We start from the raw sequence: 15,907 nt of genomic DNA on the forward strand, positions 1-15,907 counted from the left end.
GTTGCAGGAGCGATTGACGCATTGCTCTGCCTTGATAAAGATTTTCCTCTTTATGGCTTTCTTGCTGTTTTGTTTCCATAACCCCCCTCCCCAGGTGTCCTTGCCATAGACTAATTCTTCCACGGATCACTATAATAAGTTTCCATTGGAAAGAATGCGGGGCCACAACGGCAGTATAAAACATTTAGCAAGCTTTCAAAGAGCACAGAATTCTTAAGCGAATGAGGATAGTTTATTTCCATCCTTGTTATGTGTGTAAAATTTTCCATCAAGATGAGGGGCTATTTAATTTCTTCTACACGCATGCATTTGGATGGAAATTAGGGTCACCAACCTCTATGTGGGACCTGGAGCTCTCTATGAATTACAGTTGATCTCCAGATGACAGAGACCCAGGGCAATTTTTGGGCAGGAACGCACAGGAACGGAGTTGGCCATGCCCAGCAGGAACTAGTTAGCATAATAGGCCACACCCAACAGCAGAAACTCATTAGGATTGGCTACGTTAGGGGTGTGTGGCCTAACATGCAAAGAAGTTCCTGCTACAAAAAAGCCCTGCATTTTGACAATAAACAAAGTAAATAGAATAAGAAGCAAAAGGTGGGCGTGGTGGAAGACCACACTTCTGGTAACATGGGGTGTGGCCTAATAGGCTAATGAGATGTGCTGTCAGGGTGTGGCCTAATATGCTGATGAGTTTCTGCTGTTGGGTGTGGTCTATTATGCTAATGAGTTCCTGCTGGGCTTTTTCTACAACAAAAAGCCCTGCAGAGACCTGTCTCATGGTGTAAATAGCTGCTTTTGGGAGGGGGGGGGTTGAACTATACTGGTATATCTGGCCGAACCCCCTCCCCTCCCGAAATCCTTACCTCCACAGACTCCACCCAAAATCTCCAGGAGCTGGCAACCCTAAATCTGATATGTGGCACATGGTTTGGATTCCTGAGAATCTTAGCTTTCTTTTCTTTTTTTCTTTTTTTTAAAAAAGCATGTTACTAGGCCTCATGGCTATTCACATAAGGGACACCCACCATTAGGTTTGCCAGCCTCCGGGTGGGGCTTAAAGACAAAAGAACAGAACTGTGTTAATTGGTCTGTATGTGATTACTATTGGCGAAATAGAATAAAGTTTACAAAAACATTTGTCAATCTGTATCAATTCTCCTGTTTTGCAAACATTAACTGGCATTGGTACAATATAGAAAACACTGTTTTTTGTACTTCTCACACTATTCAAAACAATGTGACACTTGAACTTAGAACAAGAAGATTGTCCAAAGTATGTTCACACACAGAGGGATGAATGTTATCAATAAGACCAGATTGCTCAAACAATTAAAGGTGACTTGACAAGCGTTCCGGTGTGCGCTGTTTCCAGTTTTCTTCCTCCGAAATGGAAGGCTTCAGTGGAAGAAAATTGGAAACAGTGCATACCAGAATGCTTGTCAAGTCATCTTTAATTCCCCCTCACATGGATCTGGTTGGTTTCTCTTGAGGTTCAGCCGGGCGCGCTGCTTATGTCCTGCGGTTAAGAGGCAGACAGTCACAAAGCAGAGCATAATCCAGATTGTACTGTTGAACTTTGTTTTTCTTCTTTAAATGCAAACATTCCCTCCGATGTCAGACTCTGAAAATTGATTGTCCTCCATAAAGTGTAAGCCCCCCCCCGGTTATTTTTTTAAAAATTAAAAGTCATCTTTAATTGAGCAATCTGATCTTATCGATAACATTCAACCCTGCGTGAACATATTTTGGACAGTCTTGTTATTATAAGTTCAAGAGTCACATTGTTTTGAATAGTGTGCAAAGTGGAAGGAACAGTGTTTTGTTCTCTTGTAACCAATGCAAGTTAACATTTGTAGAACAGGAGAACTGATACAGATTGACCAATGTTTTTGTAAACTTTATTCTATTTTGCTAATAGTAACGGCATGCAAACCAATTTACACAGTTCAGTTCTTTTGTCTTTAAGCTCTCACTCTGACCGTGGCCCCTGTGCATATATATCACCAGCCTCCAGGTGGGGCCTGGAGATCTCCCAGTATTACAGTTGATCTCCAACCAACAGAGGTCCCGTTCACATGGAGCATTTGCTAAAGATACGGATGATAGGCAGATTTTCCGGGTGCGATCACACCGCAGCATCTGGGAAGCGTAGTGCACCTGTGGCTAACCCGTGGCTTCTTGCCGAAGATACGGAGTAAAAAACTAGTACATACATTGTGCTAGTTTCCGGAAAACGCGGGGCAAGGGCAGGCGTCTGATTGCGTTTCCACTCGAATCCCGTGGCATCCGGTGCCTGTCCATGTCCTGTTGCAAACCGGCTGTGTTTTTTTTTAAAGGCTCCACAGGATGCGCATAAACGCCCACCGGCACATGTGCACACTGTGGTGGGGGAAAAAATTTCCATTTGCCACGGGAGCGGCGCCTGGCGATTGCCAGTGTGATTGCGCCGCGCTGCTTCTTTGCCGCGATGCAGGATAGCCGTGTGAGAGGTCTAATATCTCACACGTATAAAATGCTAATGGACTCTTTCGAAGTATCCACTCTCCCATATCAGCTAGCGTGGCAAGCAGATTGCTCAACAAAACTGGACGAATCAATTTGGGCTAAGATTTGGCAATCCAGCACTTCAGACTCCAGATCTTACTCATTAGATCTTCATAGACTCAAAATAAACACGAGATGGTACCGGTACCTTACCCCCCAAACATTATCACGAATATCCACAAAATACTCACCGTTATGTTGGAAGGGCTGCGGACAAACTGGCACATTTGCACACTGCTGGTGGCAATGTGATGAGATCTGCCCCTTCTGGTTGGAAATCCTTGAAAAAATAAAACAAATCCTAGATATAGAGCTCACAATTACCCCGGAAAACGTAATGTTAGATATTTGGCCAGATAACATTGACCAGCATCACTACAAAAGTATATTAAAAACATGTTATATGCAGCTAGAACCTCGATAGCTTCAAAATGGAAAAACCCCAAAGTCCCAACTATTCAGGATTGGTTCCAAAAACTATGGGACCAATACATCATGGAAAGTATCACTGGGAGATGCTATACCGCAAAGACAGGCCAGCCTGATTTAAAGTTTAGTGCAAAGTGGTTTCCTATCCTTACCTTTTTAGGAAGAGAAAAATTTATTCCACCTTCTTGGGAAGAATACATCACATGGTTCTGAAAAGAGATGATCGGTAGATTTTGCTTTAGTCAGGAAATATTGGTATAACATACTATAGTTTGCATTACACTCCATCAGATCAAAACTTCACGCATAGAAAAGTCTTACTAATTGGTTTCTCTACAGTCCAATGTTTAATGGTTGTACTGTTACATCACCTATTGCTCGAAATGAAATGACTTTTAAATGATCTTCACAACGAGTTATATGTTAAATATTCAATTGTTCTTAAAGTTTGATGCATTAATTATGATGTTATTAGTACTCAACACTTTATGTAGAAATTGAAGTGGTTATATTAACAGTTGTATAGACTTGCAAAACTTCAATAAAAATGTTAAAAAAAAAAAAGTTCCGAGGCCTCAGTTTGCACCATTCCACATAGTACGTTAGGCATTTTCCAGGTATTTCAGTGCTGTTCCCAGCATCCTTTGCTGGAGCTTTCTATCCCAAGTGGATTTCAGAGTCAGCAGACGGACAGATGGGGTGAAAAAGAAATCTGAGATCTGGGGTGGAGGAGATAAGAGAAGTTGGCACTGCTGTTTCAATCGGATTTGAGGATCTTTTTGGTCAAACAGCAACAACATAACTAAGCAAGAACAGGAGCAGAGCTGCTGATTGCCAAGGACGGTCAGGATGATGAAAAAGTCTATACCGGCTTGAAAGGGAAGCCATCTTGGACTGCAAGCCCCTCTCTGGCTTTGTTCAGCTTCTCGAGTAGGTCCGTCGGAGTTTCATTCTTGACTGCCCCCCCCTCCCCTTTTGGCAAGAGAGGTCTGTTCATGATCAAGCCCCCTCCAGGGTCATTGCCATTTGCTCTGGTCCTGTAGTGGGCTGATTCCCACAACCGTGGCCACATAGCAAATGCAGCCACAATAGAGAAGCCCCGTGCCAGGAGTCTTTTGAGTATGAGATGACAGCAGGAGGATAGCATCGGCCTTCCTTTCAGGGGCATTGTTAGGATCAAAGTGCTCGTGAGACAGTATGAGTTTACGTAAATGCATTTTACATGTGTCATGGACAGCGGCTAGAAAGGTTCTCTGATGGCTGCCCCGCTCTGGTAGGCGTCTCCTCGGGAAGGCCCAGAGCAGTGTTCCCTCTAAGCTGAGTTGGTGTGAGCTAGCTCACAGTTTTTTAGCCTCCGGCTCACACATTTTTGTCTTCGCTTAGAAAGGAGGGTTCCAGAGCAAACTAATTTAGAAAGAGATTGAATAACAACTGTGGTTCAAAAACATGCAGGAAAAAATGAGCACATTAAAGGCAGGTAAACCAGCAAAATAAGAAACCCCAACGCGTCTGACTATGCTGCACGTAGCCTTCCCTGGGCACCCGGGCACAGACTTGACTCGCCCCTTTCAGATGCGGGATCCCTCCTTCCGCAGCAGCTTCACACCAGCCCTGCTCCCTGGGAGTGGGAAACACCCCCCTCCCCACACTCTGGGCAAGGCCTCTTATTCCTCCTTCCTAGGAACCACCCTCTGCTCCTCTGCTGGCATATGTTTCCCCTCCAAAATCCCGTTAACCAATCACAAGGTCCAGAGGGTACCTGGGAAATGTAGGCCCTGATAGCTACTCCCATACAGGCTTCCCTGGAGCCACTAGGCCTCCCTATTATAGGCCCAGGGTCATGACACCATCCAAGGAGTAACATGGTGGGGCAACGTAATCAGGAGGGTGCTGGTGCCGTGCCACGACTCAATTGTGGGAATCAGCCCACTACAGGACCAGAGCAAATGGCAATGACCCTGGAGGGGGCTTGATTGCCTGTGTTGCCACCAGCTTGGTCCAAACCAAGCCACTGTTGCTTGGACCTAAGCACCTGCTGCAACAGGCCCAGGGAATGGTAGGGGTACCTGGAAGCTAGCAAAACTTCTAAGCACCAGGAGACACCACAGGCCTTGATCCAGCCACAGTTTCTTTTTTCTTTGTCGTCCCCCCCCCCAACAATCTCTATCAGAAGACATCTAGGGCAACAAGGAGCATGGCAAGATTAAGGTGCTAACAGCCAGCATTATTGTACCTTTTGTGTGTGTTTTTGCATTTTTGTTTGTGTGCCTGGAAGTCATAGCGACCCCTACTGGCGACTCCTACTGGGGCATGGAGTGGGAGTGGGAAACACCCCACCCCCCACTCTGGGCAAGGCCTCTTATCTCCTCTTCCCAGGAACCACCCTCTGCTCCTTTGCTGGTGTAGTTTTCCCTCTAAAATCCCGTCAACCAATCACAGGGTCACCTGGGAAATATAGGCCCTGATAGCTACTCCAATACAGGCTTCCCTGGAGCCTGCAGGCCTCTCCACTGTAGGCCTATGATCATGACAGTGCTCAAAGTATTATGTGGCTTCTGTATAACACCGAGATATGCTTAGAGCTGTCTGGAAATGCCCTCAGAAGATAGGTGGGGAGGCGATCAAGGAATGGGTCCTTTTTTGTGGAGGCAACCCAACTGCAGAATAGTCTCTCTAGGTTCATTGGCCAGGCACCCATATTGAATTGAAAGCCTTTGGTGAGTTTTCAATGATTCTGCCTAATAGTTTTCTCTTTCTTCTATTGATTTAATTTGCAATGTGCTTTTGTCCAGTTTTTAAAAACCTTGCTCTGTGTGTGTGTGTGCGCGCGTGTATTTTTAGAGTTGGCCTGCTCAGAGCCAATTTGGTGGCAGAATGCAATTTGGTGGCAGAATGCAATCTGGAGAACTGGGTCTGATTCTCCACTCCTCCACATGCAGCCAACTGGGTGACCTTGGGTCAGTCACAAGTTCTTTCAGGGTTGTTCTCTCAAGAGCAGTTCTTGAAAGAGCTCTTTCAGCCCCACCTACCTCCCAGGGTGTCTGTTGTGGGGAGAGGAAGGGAAGGAGATTGTAAACCACTCTGAGACTCCAAGTGAAGGGCGGGGTATAAATCCAACTCCTCCTCCTCCTTCTACTCCTCTTTTCTCTTTCTCCTCTTCCATCAAAAGAGCCAGGGATGTAAATGTTTTAAAGGAACACAGAAGCTAATTTCCAGTGTCCTTTCCCATCCAGGTGTGACCAAGGAACAACTTTTGTTGGCCATGTAAATCAAGTCATGTGGCTGTGCAGAGTGGCCCGGGGTTGATTGGCAGTGGATGAAGTCACTCCAGGGAGGGAACAAGTGTAGAGTCCCTATTCATATAATATCAAGGGTGCCCCAACCCCCTGTTTTATCCCATATCAGGATAGCCAGTGTGGCACAATGTTTAGAGGGGGAGACTTAGGACCTGGAAGATTTAGGTTCAAATTCCTCTGCACCTGAGACTCAGTGGGTGACTTTGTGCCAGTCATTCTCTCTTAGGCTAACCTACTCACAGGGTTGTTGTAAATATTAATTGGAGGAGGTATGCTGTACACTCAGCAAAATAAATAAATATTTCCATCACATTTTTGTTCCAACTGGGAGCTCAGAGTAGTGTACATGGTTGTCACAAGTGGGGTGTAGGGTTAGGCCAGGATGTGGGAGACCCAGGTTCGAATTTCGATTCTGCTATGGCAGCTCACTGGGTGACTGTAAGCCAATTGCACATTCTCAGCCTAACCTACCTAACAGGGTTGTTTTGAGGATAAAATGAAGGAGAGGAGAATGATGTAAGCTGCTTTGGGTCCCCAACAGAGAGAAAGGTATAAATGAATTACGTACATAAATAAATATTCTTTCCTCACAACAACCATGCGAGGGAGGTTAGGCCAAGTTGAGAGCAAGGCCACCCAATGAGCTATATGGCAGAGTGGCAGAGAGCCAGTTTGGTGTAGTGGTTAAGAGCATCTAGGAGAACGGTTTTGATTCTCCACTCCTCCACATGCAGCTGCTGGTGTGACCTTAGGTCAGTCACAAGTTCTTTCAGAGCTGTTCTCTCAGGAGCAGTCCTTGAAAGAGCTCTCTCGGCCCCACCTGCCTCACAGGGTGTCTGTTGTGGGGAGGGGAAGGGAAAGGAGATGGTAAGCCGCTCTGAGACTCCTTTGGGTAGTGAAGGGCGGGGTATAAATCCAATCTCATTTTATATTCCAGTCTTCCCAGTCATAGTCCACCATTCTAACTGCTACATCACTGTGGCTGTCGGGTAAGGAAATGGCTGTGAGACAAAGTCATGGAGAAAAACAAACAATCAATGACTATTAATCATGATAGCTAAATAGAGCCTCCCTGTTCAGAGGCTGTATACCTCTGAATACCAGATGCTGTCAAAAGGGAAGGTTTGCTCCCTTCGTTCCTTATTCTTGGGCTTTCTGGAGGCATTAGCTGGGTTATTTCAGGAAACAGGATGCTGGATTAGGTAGACCTTTGGTCTAGATCCTGCAGTGCTGTTCCTGTGGCGCTGTGCCAATCTTCCCCTCTGCATGTCTCCTCTTCTGTTCATCTGCCCTCTGTTTTAGCAATTCCTCCTGCCTCAACAAAACCCAGAATATACAGGAGGTCAAAACCTAGGTCCCTTCCTCCCTCCTCACGATGGTTTGTATTGCTTTCTCATGGCTGCTGGTTTACAGAAGAAGAAGAGATAGGATTTATACCCCGCCCTTCACTACCCAGAGGAGTCTCAGAGCAGCTTACAAACTCCTTTCCCTTCCCCTCCCCTCCCCACAACAGACCCCCTGTGAGGTAGGTGGGGCTGAGAGAGCTCTGACAGAAACGGCTCTTTTTCAAGGACAGCTCTTGTCAGAACTATGGCTTGCCCAAGGCCATCCAGTCAGGTGCAAGTGGAGGAGTGGGGAATCAAACCCGGTTCTCCCAGATTAGAGTCTGCGCACTTAACCACTACACCACAGTGCCTAACTAACAGTTGGGTGTTTGTTCCCTGCTTCCCAACAGAGGCCCCAACGGCGTTTGGACCATGGAGGAGAGAGGCTTGGCCCCCAAATTCGACACCACCTTCGAGAACGCGCAGCCTTCCAAGACCCACATGGCCCTCCTGGAGCTACAGAGGAAGGGCATCCTGCGATTCCTAGTCAGCCAAAATGTGGACGGACTTCACGTGCGCTCCGGGTTCCCGAGGTAACATGGCACTTCTCCCGGCTCCATTTTTATATGAAGAGCGGGACTGAGAATAGGCCTGTTCGGGAGCCACACTTCTCGTCCGGGATTTCCCAGCTTCCTAATAGCGGAAGTACACTTGATACAAGAAAATCAAAAGCCTGCTTTGTGGGGAGGTTGTGACAAGAAAACAGAGGTGGAGGGAGAATCGTATATGTCTGCCTGAACCTCCATGCTTGTCAGAGCAGAGTGGAAGGGAGGAGACAACATCCTGTGAATGGAAAAGCCCACTTCTGGGTCCATACCCTGCCCCTGTTTTTTTTCCCCTAACAATTGCATTTCCTTTCCCTCCTAGAGATAAGCTGGCAGAGTTACATGGGAACATGTTCGTGGAGGAATGTATGAAATGTGGCAAGTATGTACCCCTTTGCTGCTGTTCTGGAACTGGGTCTGTGGAGAAGAGCAGGGACTGTAGAAGCAGAGCGAGAGAACCTTTTGAGTCCGTGGGTAGCTGATGTTCATGGCCCTCCCATCCTCTTACCATTCATTGCTGCCCTTTTGGTTCTTCTGCTTCTTACAGTGCCACGTGGGAGAGGCTGTGGTCTTGTGCTTTGCGTTTTGAAGGTCCTTTGCCCTCAGTACCTTGTATACAAATAAGAAAGGGATGCTGTCCCAAGGTTGCTTTCCATGAATTAGGCCATGTTAAACAAGGGCAGTTCAAATCCCCACTCAGGCAATGCCCCTCACAGATGTGTGCCAAATTTTAAAAATTGAATATGTAAGATGTGCATGGGGTTTCCAGAATGACCCCAGGCACAGTCAGGGAAGCTTCAGTCTCAGTGTCTTTTTTCTGGGCCGAAAAATAAATAGATTTTTAAAAATGCAAATAAAATAAAATAATGTTGCAAAAAATAAAATAAAATTGCAAAATGCGAAAGAGAGAGAATCAGAGACACACACCCCTCCCCGGCTTACACATAAAAGCAGCCCGGAATCAAACTTCCGGTTTTCAGTGCGGCGAGGGCAGACAGCTTTGGGAGAGCTCCCATAAAGCCGATCTGGATCACCAGGTTTGGAGGGGGTTTAAACTCCTTAGGAGCCCCCATGGACCTCCCTGCAGAGGGGAAATATATTTATTTTATTGTATTTTATTTATTAATCAGATTTATATCCCGCCCTACCCCCGTAGGGCTCAGGGCGGCTTACAAGGCAAGAATCTTGCACAATAAAACATATTATTCCAATAATTAAAACATTATGCAATTTAAAAACCAATCTTAGTACAAATAAAGTGCTCGTTAAACTCCATGTTTAAAGTGGAAGGCTTCATTAAAACACATGGTGCTGACTTAAAAAACGAAGAAGAAGAGGAAGAAGAAGAAATGATGGAGAATGGTGAAGAGACCAAACAAAAAAAAGGAGCAACTGGAAAGACTACTATATCCCCGAGGATTACAAGACTTAAAAAAAAGATGATAACAAAACACAAAAGAAAGATGGATAAAGGTAAAATAAAGATAATCTCAGTAAATGTGAATGGACTGAATGCACCCCAAAAAAGAAGGCGAGTTTCCCAACAACTAAAGAAGATGCAATTAGATGTTATATGTCTCCAAGAGACCCATATAAAGGACTCTGATCTAAAAATTTGGGGGAATAAAAAAATTGGGGGGAAATTTGTATCTTCAGACAAAGAAAAAAAGAAGAGAGGTGTAGTGACATATGTGAAAGAACATTTATAATCAGGATTAATACACAGCTCCGAAGATGGAAGAACATTGATAGTCCAAATACAAAGACAAGGTAAAATAACCCTAATTATAAATATATATGCACCCCACCAACTTCAAGAAAACTATGATGTTGCTTCAGGAGCTTATTTCCAAACAAAATTATGATGAAATTTGTCTAATTGGAGACTACAGTGCTGTCTTTGATAGACAGGTAGACAGAAAAACAAATACTGGAAAACAAAAACATGGTAATGAATTACCCAACACATTCTTACAACTAGCAGAAGAACATAGTCTGGTTGACGCTTGGAAAACCAAAAACCCTAAGAAACAAGACTCAACCTTTTACTCAGCAAGACATAAGTCATGGTCTAGGCTAGATATGTGTTTGATCTCATCAACAACTATAAATGTCTTAATAGAAGTAGAAATTCTACCAGCAACATATGCAGATCATAATCCTGTTATTCTTATATTACAGGATGCTCCAAAGAAAAATAGATGGACCTTCAATACGCTTTTATTAAAAAATATGAAATTTGTAAGAAACAAAAAAAGAATGTCAAGGCTTCTTTGAACAAAACATCCAACCAGATATCTATCAGAATAGTATGGGATGCGTTCAAGGCATATACTAGAGGATGGGCAATTAGAGAATCAGCTCATATAAAAAAACAAAGAACGGAAAAGTTTGTACAAATCAAGGAACAAATCAAGAAACAGGAAGAAAACCTGAAATGAGACACTGCAGCAAATCAACTAAGAGGGAAGCTAAAACTTTTACAACATCAAATGAACTGTCTGTTGTCAGAAGAAATAGACAAAACTTTTTTGAAAATGCTAATAAACCAACTAGATGGCCAGCATATAAAATAAGGAAAGAAAAAGAAAAAAGAAATATAAAAATCTTAAAAGATGTTGAAGGAAATGAAAAGAATATACCTAATGACATAAAGAAAATTATTGAGAACTTTTATAGAAACCTATATCAAAAAGGAGACGCCACACCAGAAGAAATCCAAAACTTCTTGAAGGAGCACAACTCAATTAAAGAAGAACAAAAGAAAATATTAAATGAACAAATAACTATATATGAAATAACAGAAGCACTAAAGAATCAAAGGAAAGGGAAAACTCCAGGTCCAGATGGCCTTTCAGCAGAATTTTATCTTGTCTTTGAAGAACAGCTAACATTGCCTCTAAAATATATTATGCAGAGTATAAGAATAGATGGTAAAATACCAGAAACATGAAATGAGGCATTAATAACTCTGATACATAAACTCAGAAGAGAAAGAAATTAAAAACTATAGGCCAATTTCACTACTAAATGTAGATTATAAAAACTATGCTTCTATTTTGGCAGCAAGATTGAAAAAATACTGACAAAGATAATCCATCAAGATCAAGCAGGTTTTTTTTTTACCAAAAATACAACTTAGAAATAATGTAAGAACTGTACTAAACGTGATTGAATACTTTGAAGCACATCCAGAGAAACAAATGGCCTTCAGATGCTGAAAAAGCATTTGACAGTATCAGCTGGAGAGAATTTTTTACAATGATACAAGCAATATGTACTAAACAACAGGCAAGAATTCTTATTAATGGAGACTTATCACAATATATTGAAATACAAAACGGTTGTCCACAAGGTTGTCCACTCTTGCCATTACTACTTATATTTGCAGTTGAAATATTGACTAATATGATTAGAGAGGACAGAAGCATTAGAGGAATTAAGAGGAGAAGAATATAAATTACAAGCATTTGCAGATGATTTGGTATTCATCTTAAAGAATCTATTGAGTTAAATTACAAAGCTATTAACCACATTGTTAAATTATGGCAGAGTGGCGGGATTGAAGATCAATAAACAAGACAAAAATGTTAACAAAAATATGACTAGGGACCAAGTGAAACAACTGCAAGAGGAATCCGGATTTAAATCACAAAAAAGTGAAATATTTGGGAATAAAAATAACAATCATATCAAGCTCCTTGATGAAAGATAATTATATAGAACTTATGACAGAAATTAAAAAGGACTTAGAAAAGTGGAAAAATCTATAAATATCTTTGATGGGCAGAGTAGCTACAATAAAGATGAATATTCTTCCCAAGCTGATATTCTTATTCCAAACAATACCAATACTCCAAAATCAACAGTACTTCAAGGAACTGGAGAAAGTCTCATCACAATTTATATGGCAAAATAAAAAACCAAGAATAAAGATGACAAATCTACAGGATGCCAAAGAAAGGGCTGGGTTTGCCTGACCAAACTGGCTTTTATATTATAAAGGAGCAGCACTGGTTTGGATAAAAGACTGGATCCAATTAGAAAATACTAGACTTTTAACTTTGGAGGGACATGACCTTTTACTGGGTTGGCACGCTTACATGTGGAATGGAAAATCAGACTCACATAATTATTTTAAACAACACATGATTAGAAAATCCTTGTTGAAAGTATGGGAAAATGGCAAAAAATCATTTTATACCAAGACACCTAAATGGGTCTCACCACTTGAAGCTTTTACAAATCCTAACCTTTTCCAAAAAAGCATGTTGTTGAGATATGATTTATTAGATAACAAAAATGTACTAAAATCAACAGAAAAACTTAAAGAACAAGAAGGGAAAACCTACAAATATCCTTTATGGGCAGAATAGCTACAATAAAGATGAATATTCTTCCTAGGCTGATTTTTTTATTTCAAACAATACCAGTACTCCCAAATCAACACTACTTCAAAGAATAGAAAGTCTAATCACAGTTTATATGGCAAAATAAAAAACCAAGAATAAAGATCAAAAAATGTGCAATACGCCAAAGAAAGAGCTGGATTTGCTTTAGCAGACTGGCTTTTATATTATAGAACAGCATCACAAGTTTGGGTAAAAGAATGGATATTGTTAGAAAATAATAGACTTTTAATTTTAGAGGGACATGACCTATTATTGGGTTGGCACGCTGATATGTGGTATGGAAAATCAGATTCACATAAGTATTTTAAACAATATATGATTAGAAAATCCTTTTTGAAGGTTTCATGCTACCCCATGGGTTGCCACCTTCCTCTGCCACCACTCTGGACTTAGGGTCCCTTGGAAAGGCCCAGAGTACCCTTCCAAGCCCAGCCAAAAATGCCCCTTTTAAGTCAAGAAATATAGGCGTGATGACCAGGCAGGGAACATTAAAATGGTTTATTAATACAGTAATGGGGCAAGGAAAACAAGACAAGGTGCTTAATATATAACAGTGCTTAAAGGTAGATAAAACAAATCTAACTCGGCTACCTATTTTTCTTAACTGGATAGAAAAGTCTATTCAAGGCCCACAGCCTTTTATACCAGGCTTGTGCCTGTACTCACTCTGTCACAAGTGAGGGATCTTTCCCTCCCCCCAGACTGTCCTCTCAGCTTAACTCTGTGAGAGAAAAGAACGCAGTTCCACAGCCCACTAAGGTTTTGTAACAATCCCCTCATACAATCCCTGGAAACCGATTGGTTATAGCTGGTGCCAAGCATTGTGGGGTTTGTAGGCTCTGTCTGCTTTCCACTCCCACACAGGTCTCCTGGGCCTAGGCCTCACTAGGCTTTGTCTCCCAGTCCAACACAGATCATGACACCCCCCCACCAGACCAAATCATGGGGTCCAGCCATCAGGAACCCCATGGATGAGGGCTGCATAAGAGTGATCTGTGCTGGTTCTGCCATTTACATATATACAGACAATAATAAAACAGTAAAACAATATTCTGATCAACATTAAAGAGAATACAGCATCAGGTTACTTTTCATTGCAGGTCTTCCTGGACAAAAGGCATCAGCAATCTTGTTCTTGAACCCTGCAATGTGCTACACCCTAACATCAAAGTCTTTCATGGCAAGGCTCCACCTTAGAAGTTTTGGGTTAGTTAGCTTGGCTGTCTGGAGCCACTGCAGAGGGGAGTGATCTGTTTGCAGCAGGAAAGGTCTGCCCCATAAATATGGCCTGAATTTTCCTAAGGCATAGATGATGGCATAACATTCCTTCTCTGGGATTCCCCAACTTGCCTCCCGCTCAGTGAGTTTTTTGCTTAAAAAAGCAACAGGGTGTTGGTCCTGGTCAGGCCCCTCTTGAGACAGAACAGCCCCCACGCACAGTTGGAAGCATCTGTGGTGAGGACAAAGGGTTTGTCAAAGTCTGGAGCCCTCAAAACTGGTGCAGTTACAAGGGAGTTCTTTAGGCTGGCAAAGGCTCTTTGGCATGACTCTGTCCACTTAGCTTCTCCGGTTTCTTTCTGCCTAGGAGATCAGTCAGTGGCAAGGTCAACTTGCTGTAGTCAGGAACAAACTTTCTGTAGTACCCAGCCAGCCCTAGAAAAGCCCAGACCTGAGTCTTGGTCCTGGGAACAGGCCAATCCCGGATAGCCTCGACCTTGGCTTGCCCATGAGAGATTGTCCCTGCCCCCACCTTGTGTCCTAAATACGTCACTTGGTTAAGGCCAATCTGGCACTTCTTGGCCTTCAAAGTGAACCCAGCAGCTTTGATTCTCTCCAGCACCTGGCAAAGGTGTTTCAGGTGCTGTTCCCAGGTCTGCGAGAACACAGCCACGTCATCCAGATAGGCAAACTCCTCCAGCCCCTTCAAAAGTTTATTAATAGCTCTCTGAAAGGTAGCTGGGGCGTTTCTTATCCCAAATGGAAGTACATTAAATTCATACAGGCCCTTGTGGCCTGCTCATCCAGCTCAAGTTGCCAATACCCTCGTGTGAGGTTTAAAGTTGAAATTTACTTAGCCGGGGCCAATTGATCCAGCAAATCATCGATTCTCGGCATAGGGTATCGTACGGTCAGGCTTTGTGATCTTGTTGAGTTTCCTGTAGTCAATGCAAAACCCGACTTCCCCATTTGGCTTGCTTACCAACACCACCGGTGAAGCCCAAGCACTTTCGGAAGGCCTGATGATTCCTTCAGCTAGTATCTCTAACAGCTCCTTCTCGATGGTTTGCCCCTCTGGGTTTGGGGAATCCTGCGAGCTCTCTCAGCCACGGGTGGCTCATCCCCAGTGAAAATGGAGTGCTTGGCAATCGCAGGGCAACCTGGCCGTACTGAGAACTGTTCAGCAAACTCACCACATAACTGTCTGGCCTCTTCCCTTTGTGTTTTAGTGAATAAGGGAGAGTAGGTGAGTTCCGCTACCTAAACCTCCCACACACATGTCCTCAGGACTCCCAAACTCCTCTGTTAGTTCGGGGATAAGACGACACACAATAAACTCCCGAGAATGGAAGGGCTGTAGAGAGTTGGTGTGATAAACCCAGGAAGGAAGATCTGTGTCTGGGAACTGGACTAGATATTTTACGTCCCCAATGCAGTCCTTAATCTGGAAGGGTCCCTCCCAGGAAGGGAACTGGACTAGAGGTCGCGGCGGAGCCAGAGCGGCGGCTTCTGCTGCTGCAAGAGGAGCAGCATGCGTGGCCGGGGTCCCGTCCCCCCCGAATTTCTCCATGCCCCACCAACCAAAATTTTCTGGTTATGCCCCTGTCTCCACTCAGGCACAACACTCTCTGAGCCGTGGGCCAGTTGTTCTCTTGTGACCCAGCCTATCACATAAGGATTGTCTTGAGGATAAAATGGAAGAAGGAAAAACTGCCTCCTCTGCTCTGAGTTCCTTGAGGGAAAGGGTGGGATACTGATAGATGTAATTCCCCCCCACACACACATGTGTGTGCATAAAGCATTTGAACACACGAAGCTGTATAATACAGAGCTACACTGTTGGTCCCTTTAGCTTAGTATCGTTTGCCCCGATTGGTCTGGGGGCCCCAGCAGAGAAAGTTCTTTCCCCAACTCCTGCTTCGCCCCTTAACGATACTGTGGGAACTGAACTTGGGCAGGATCTCTGCCTTTGAGCTACAGGCTCGCCGTGTTGGTGGGCAGTTTCCCACGGAGAGACTCCATAGCCACGTTGCATTTTCCCCCCGGAATTAAAATACTATTAAGGAGTCGTG

General features: G+C 43.7%; 1 protein-coding gene across 1 annotated transcript in view; it reads left to right on the top strand.

Moving 5' to 3' along the window:
- Positions 1-15,907, top strand: part of SIRT6 (sirtuin 6) — a 64,971-nt gene that overhangs the window by 37,462 nt on the left and 11,602 nt on the right. Inside the window, exons 5-6 of the mRNA XM_015420527.1 lie at positions 8,011-8,193; positions 8,528-8,587. Coding sequence (XP_015276013.1) covers positions 8,011-8,193; positions 8,528-8,587 — 243 coding nt within the window. The remainder of the gene's footprint in view (positions 1-8,010; positions 8,194-8,527; positions 8,588-15,907) is intronic.

The sequence above is a fragment of the Gekko japonicus genome, unplaced genomic scaffold (genome assembly GCF_001447785.1).
Source record: "Gekko japonicus isolate JY-2015 unplaced genomic scaffold, Gekko_japonicus_V1.1 scaffold632, whole genome shotgun sequence".
NCBI lineage: Eukaryota > Metazoa > Chordata > Lepidosauria > Squamata > Gekkonidae > Gekko > Gekko japonicus.